General features: G+C 37.5%; 1 protein-coding gene across 1 annotated transcript; it reads left to right on the forward strand.

Moving 5' to 3' along the window:
• Nucleotides 1–6014: 6014 nt before the first annotated feature.
• LOC149262063 (uncharacterized) lies at nucleotides 6015–6815 on the forward strand. Its single transcript, XM_089374201.1, has one exon. It carries the CDS (start codon nucleotides 6015–6017, stop codon nucleotides 6813–6815), a length of 801 nt encoding a protein of 266 aa, XP_089230327.1.
• Nucleotides 6816–7117: the final 302 nt, after the last annotated feature.

Below are 7117 nucleotides of genomic sequence, written 5' to 3' on the forward strand. Positions count from 1 at the left end.
TGAGTGATATACCAGCTGGTCCGGAGAATCCCTTATCTTCAGTAGGGCAATTGACTAAATCGGATCCATCACCCTTACTGGCTGTTCATATGGTTGACGTGATATACAGTTACTGCTTTACTCTTCGGTTCTTTAATGGAGACTGGAAAAGTGATCCCCTGGATGCAGCAATGGTTTGTTTAAGTTTGTCTGCAGTATTAAGTCAGGTAGCTTTGCCAGAGACTGTTAGTGAAGCTTTGTCAAAGTGTTTAGAGACATCATGTTCCGCAAGCTTCAAACATGCTGGTGGATTGAGATTTGGGATTTGCCTTTTTGATGATGTGCATGCTCTTCTAAGGCTAGGTAGGGCAACCCTTGTATGCGCACTTATGGACTTGTACAGGCTACTTGAGGCAGCTGCAAAGGTGGTCAAAGGTGAAAGATCCAAGAAAAGGGAACATGCTAGTAAACAGATGATAGCAAATCACGAAGCTAGGAGAGAAGAAATAAGAAATGATGGTCGGAAGAGTCTTCAATTTGCTTTAAAGAAAGTCTACTTCCTGATGTGTTGGACTAATGAACAACCGAAAGAAGTTTGGACTTCCCTGGCTGCTCTTGTAGAAGTTGAAAAGAATACTCTTCCTGCAAGAGATTCTGGAAATATTGCAGTGAATACTTTGAATGTTAATAGACAGGAAAACCAAAAGCCCAAGGTTGTGATTGAAGAGGTTTTGTAAGAGTTGTGCTAGAAACAGAAGTTTCTGTACATGAATATTGATTTATAGTCATTTGTATCTAATCAAGAAAAGCTCATTATTTGTGTTTTCTCCTTATTTTAGTGTCTGATTTATGAGCTCATAATTTGGAATTTCTCAGGTTGTGGGGATAAATTTATATTTTTGATCATTTTAGTTGTGTTCTTAAATTTTAATGCATATGTTTAGACAACTGATGGGAAAATGGGACTTTTAGCTTGTGATTAATGAAAGATACTTTGCTTAGTTGTTGGTTCTCAGAACAATTTTTCTGGCTAGTAAACTTGTTGAATGGAGAAGTTTATAAAGCATTCCTGGACTCTTTATACGGTAAAGTCAGCATACACGCCAGTTATTTGACATATTAATTACTAGTATTTATTATAATCCATTACCAGCATTTGCTTTCTCTGTATCTTCAGTGATTAGCACAAATGAATTATTTGAAAGGTATCAACTTAGAGATTCAGTTCTATTTTGGGGAAAGCAGCGACAGTGTCTTTGTACGGAATAGATTATTATTAGTTTTGCTTAAATACAAGACATTTATCTTCATAGCTTTCAACATATTTCATTCATCTTATACATGGCATTTGCGACTGATTTTTTCAGGCATTGGTGTTCTTAAATTATTCCAAATCTCATGTTTTTTCCGTCAAGAAGTTTATTTTTTTCCAAATAGCAGGTAAATAGCTATAGAAACATATTTGAAAAATGGAGTGTAATTTCGGGAGAGTTTGTGGTGACTTCATGGAAAGTTACACCCTACAGTAAACAGAAATAGCACAATGTGCGTGACCATTATAGGACACGGATCCTTGATGACATCCAGATGGTCCATATGTAACTACAAACACCATAGATAATTGATGTGACACACATTATTACAAGCCATTCTACCCTAGCATTCACTTCTACCGGGAGGGCACATTTAAGACATGGGCATGTTTATTAATGTTTTTGTACCATATAAATGAGGGTGCTTTTGTCCTAGTTTGGAAATCATACTAGCGGTACTACACCAGAGATGTTGCAGCTTATAAATCAATCTTGTCTGTACATTGAATTGCATGTCTAATTGGTCAGAATGCTTATGTGTTGTCTTCAGGAGATGATATGTCATTGGATGACTTATCAGCCAATGAAAGAAAATATTTCTTGCGGGCTGTAGCATCAGGTAAAATAAGTCACATGGTAAGACCTTGGGAACCATGGTGGTTGAAGCCTTCTGCACATACAATCTCACTTTCCAGTCAAGGATGTCAACTTATTCAGTCACTGGACATATCAAATGATCGAATGTCAAGGGTTCTTAGTCCAGGAGTTGCAAATTTGGGTGAGAATGACCTGAGTGATATACCAGCTGGTCCGGAGAATCCCTTATCTTCAGTAGGGCAATTGACTAAATCGGATCCATCACCCTTACTGGCTGTTCATATGGTTGACGTGATATACAGTTACTGCTTTACTCTTCGGTTCTTTAATGGAGACTGGAAAAGTGATCCCCTGGATGCAGCAATGGTTTGTTTAAGTTTGTCTGCAGTATTAAGTCAGGTAGCTTTGCCAGAGACTGTTAGTGAAGCTTTGTCAAAGTGTTTAGAGACATCATGTTCCGCAAGCTTCAAACATGCTGGTGGATTGAGATTTGGGATTTGCCTTTTTGATGATGTGCATGCTCTTCTAAGGCTAGGTAGGGCAACCCTTGTATGCGCACTTATGGACTTGTACAGGCTACTTGAGGCAGCTGCAAAGGTGGTCAAAGGTGAAAGATCCAAGAAAAGGGAACATGCTAGTAAACAGATGATAGCAAATCACGAAGCTAGGAGAGAAGAAATAAGAAATGATGGTCGGAAGAGTCTTCAATTTGCTTTAAAGAAAGTCTACTTCCTGATGTGTTGGACTAATGAACAACCGAAAGAAGTTTGGACTTCCCTGGCTGCTCTTGTAGAAGTTGAAAAGAATACTCTTCCTGCAAGAGATTCTGGAAATATTGCAGTGAATACTTTGAATGTTAATAGACAGGAAAACCAAAAGCCCAAGGTTGTGATTGAAGAGGTTTTGTAAGAGTTGTGCTAGAAACAGAAGTTTCTGTACATGAATATTGATTTATAGTCATTTGTATCTAATCAAGAAAAGCTCATTATTTGTGTTTTCTCCTTATTTTAGTGTCTGATTTATGAGCTCATAATTTGGAATTTCTCAGGTTGTGGGGATAAATTTATATTTTTGATCATTTTAGTTGTGTTCTTAAATTTTAATGCATATGTTTAGACAACTGATGGGAAAATGGGACTTTTAGCTTGTGATTAATGAAAGATACTTTGCTTAGTTGTTGGTTCTCAGAACAATTTTTCTGGCTAGTAAACTTGCTGAATGGAGAAGTTTATAAAGCATTCCTGGACTCTTTATACGGTAAAGTCAGCATACACGCCAGTTATTTGACATATTAATTACTAGTATTTATTATAATCCATTACCAGCATTTGCTTTCTCTGTATCTTCAGTGATTAGCACAAATGAATTATTTGAAAGGTATCAACTTAGAGATTCAGTTCTATTTTGGGGAAAGCAGCGACAGTGTCTTTGTACGGAATAGATTATTATTAGTTTTTCTTAAATACAAGACATTTATCTTCATAGCTTTCAACATATTTCATTCATCTTATACATGGCATTTGCGACTGATTTTTTCAGGCATTGGTGTTCTTAAATTATTCCAAATCTCATGTTTTTTCCGTCAAGAAGTTTATTTTTTTCCAAATAGCAGGTAAATAGCTATAGAAACATATTTGAAAAATGGAGTGTAATTTCGGGAGAGGTTGTGGTGACTTCATGGAAAGTTACACCCTACAGTAAACAGAAATAGCACAATGTGCGTGACCATTATAGGACACGGATCCTTGATGACATCCAGATGGTCCATATGTAACTACAAACACCATAGATAATTGATGTGACACACATTATTACAAGCCATTCTACCCTAGCATTCACTTCTACCGGGAGGGCACATTTAAGACATGGGCATGTTTATTAATGTTTTTGTACCATATAAATGAGGGTGCTTTTGTCCTAGTTTGGAAATCATACTAGCGGTACTACACCAGAGATGTTGCAGCTTATAAATCAATCTTGTCTGTACATTGAATTGCATGTCTAATTGGTCAGAATGCTTATGTGTTGTCTTCAGGAGATGATATGTCATTGGATGACTTATCAGCCAATGAAAGAAAATATTTCTTGCGGGCTGTAGCATCAGGTAAAATAAGTCACATGGTAAGACCTTGGGAACCATGGTGGTTGAAGCCTTCTGCACATACAATCTCACTTTCCAGTCAAGGATGTCAACTTATTCAGTCACTGGACATATCAAATGATCGAATGTCAAGGGTTCTTAGTCCAGGAGTTGCAAATTTGGGTGAGAATGACCTGAGTGATATACCAGCTGGTCCGGAGAATCCCTTATCTTCAGTAGGGCAATTGACTAAATCGGATCCATCACCCTTACTGGTTGTTCATATGGTTGACGTGATATACAGTTACTGCTTTACTCTTCGGTTCTTTAATGGAGACTGGAAAAGTGATCCCCTGGATGCAGCAATGGTTTGTTTAAGTTTGTCTGCAGTATTAAGTCAGGTAGCTTTGCCAGAGACTGTTAGTGAAGCTTTGTCAAAGTGTTTAGAGACATCATGTTCCGCAAGCTTCAAACATGCTGGTGGATTGAGATTTGGGATTTGCCTTTTTGATGATGTGCATGCTCTTCTAAGGCTAGGTAGGGCAACCCTTGTATGCGCACTTATGGACTTGTACAGGCTACTTGAGGCAGCTGCAAAGGTGGTCAAAGGTGAAAGATCCAAGAAAAGGGAACATGCTAGTAAACAGATGATAGCAAATCACGAAGCTAGGAGAGAAGAAATAAGAAATGATGGTCGGAAGAGTCTTCAATTTGCTTTAAAGAAAGTCTACTTCCTGATGTGTTGGACTAATGAACAACCGAAAGAAGTTTGGACTTCCCTGGCTGCTCTTGTAGAAGTTGAAAAGAATACTCTTCCTGCAAGAGATTCTGGAAATATTGCAGTGAATACTTTGAATGTTAATAGACAGGAAAACCAAAAGCCCAAGGTTGTGATTGAAGAGGTTTTGTAAGAGTTGTGCTAGAAACAGAAGTTTCTGTACATGAATATTGATTTATAGTCATTTGTATCTAATCAAGAAAAGCTCATTATTTGTGTTTTCTCCTTATTTTAGTGTCTGATTTATGAGCTCATAATTTGGAATTTCTCAGGTTGTGGGGATAAATTTATATTTTTGATCATTTTAGTTGTGTTCTTAAATTTTAATGCATATGTTTAGACAACTGATGGGAAAATGGGACTTTTAGCTTGTGATTAATGAAAGATACTTTGCTTAGTTGTTGGTTCTCAGAACAATTTTTCTGGCGAGTAAACTTGCTGAATGGAGAAGTTTATAAAGCATTCCTGGACTCTTTATACGGTAAAGTCAGCATACACGCCAGTTATTTGACATATTAATTACTAGTATTTATTATAATCCATTACCAGCATTTGCTTTCTCTGTATCTTCAGTGATTAGCACAAATGAATTATTTGAAAGGTATCAACTTAGAGATTCAGTTCTATTTTGGGGAAAGCAGCAACAATGTCTTTGTACGGAATAGATTATTATTAGTTTTGCTTAAATACAAGACATTTATCTTCATAGCTTTCAACATATTTCATTCATCTTATACATGGCATTTGCGACTGATTTTTTCAGGCATTGGTGTTCTTAAATTATTCCAAATCTCATGTTTTTTCCGTCAAGAAGTTTATTTTTTTCCAAATAGCAGGTAAATAGCTATAGAAACATATTTGAAAAATGGAGTGTAATTTCGGGAGAGGTTGTGGTGACTTCATGGAAAGTTACACCCTACAGTAAACAGAAATAGCACAATGTGCGTGACCATTATAGGACACGGATCCTTGATGACATCCAGATGGTCCATATGTAACTACAAACACCATAGATAATTGATGTGACACACATTATTACAAGCCATTCTACCCTAGCATTCACTTCTACCGGGAGGGCACATTTAAGACATGGGCATGTTTATTAATGTTTTTGTACCATATAAATGAGGGTGCTTTTGTCCTAGTTTGGAAATCATACTAGCGGTACTACACCAGAGATGTTGCAGCTTATAAATCAATCTTGTCTGTACATTGAATTGCATGTCTAATTGGTCAGAATGCTTATGTGTTGTCTTCAGGAGATGATATGTCATTGGATGACTTATCAGCCAATGAAAGAAAATATTTCTTGCGGGCTGTAGCATCAGGTAAAATAAGTCACATGGTAAGACCTTGGGAACCATGGTGGTTGAAGCCTTCTGCACATACAATCTCACTTTCCAGTCAAGGATGTCAACTTATTCAGTCACTGGACATATCAAATGATCGAATGTCAAGGGTTCTTAGTCCAGGAGTTGCAAATTTGGGTGAGAATGACCTGAGTGATATACCAGCTGGTCCGGAGAATCCCTTATCTTCAGTAGGGCAATTGACTAAATCGGATCCATCACCCTTACTGGCTGTTCATATGGTTGACGTGATATACAGTTACTTCTTTACTCTTCGGTTCTTTAATGGAGACTGGAAAAGTGATCCCCTGGATGCAGCAATGGTTTGTTTAAGTTTGTCTGCAGTATTAAGTCAGGTAGCTTTGCCAGAGACTGTTAGTGAAGCTTTGTCAAAGTGTTTAGAGACATCATGTTCCGCAAGCTTCAAACATGCTGGTGGATTGAGATTTGGGATTTGCCTTTTTGATGATGTGCATGCTCTTCTAAGGCTAGGTAGGGCAACCCTTGTATGCGCACTTATGGACTTGTACAGGCTACTTGAGGCAGCTGCAAAGGTGGTCAAAGGTGAAAGATCCAAGAAAAGGGAACATGCTAGTAAACAGATGATAGCAAATCACGAAGCTAGGAGACAGATTGAACCTCTGCACAACCAATTTAACCACTCTTTGCAACCCGAAGATGTATTAGACACCAAATTGAAGCAACGAATAACCAGTTGAAGCCTCAGTAACCTCTGTAGCTACCACAAAACCCCGTCTGCACCAAACCGTCAAATTTCTGAGTATTCTTAATAGAACTAGAACAGCCCTGTAAATTTAAGTTATACATAGTAATTAAAAGGTTAATTAGTTAAATTAATTAAGAAACCTTGTTAAAACTAAAGAAAAACCTATTGTGCACCCAAACCCCTTTTTACAGGCTATTATTACCCTCCCCATTATTCTAGAGCTTCTAAACCTTACCCCTGAAACCACATAAAGTGTAATTCAATTCAAATACCAAATTATGGCTTCCCAAACCT

Source organism: Pinus tabuliformis, chromosome 6 (genome assembly GCF_031772625.1).
Source record: "Pinus tabuliformis cultivar Carrire ecotype Pingquan chromosome 6, CPIR1, whole genome shotgun sequence".
In the NCBI taxonomy this organism is placed as follows: domain Eukaryota; kingdom Viridiplantae; phylum Streptophyta; class Pinopsida; order Pinales; family Pinaceae; genus Pinus; species Pinus tabuliformis.

Coding starts and splice junctions, on each gene's coding strand:
- LOC149262063 (XM_089374201.1), top strand. CDS start 6,015: ATGTCATTGGATGACTTATCAGCCAATGAAAGAAAATATTTCTTGCGG.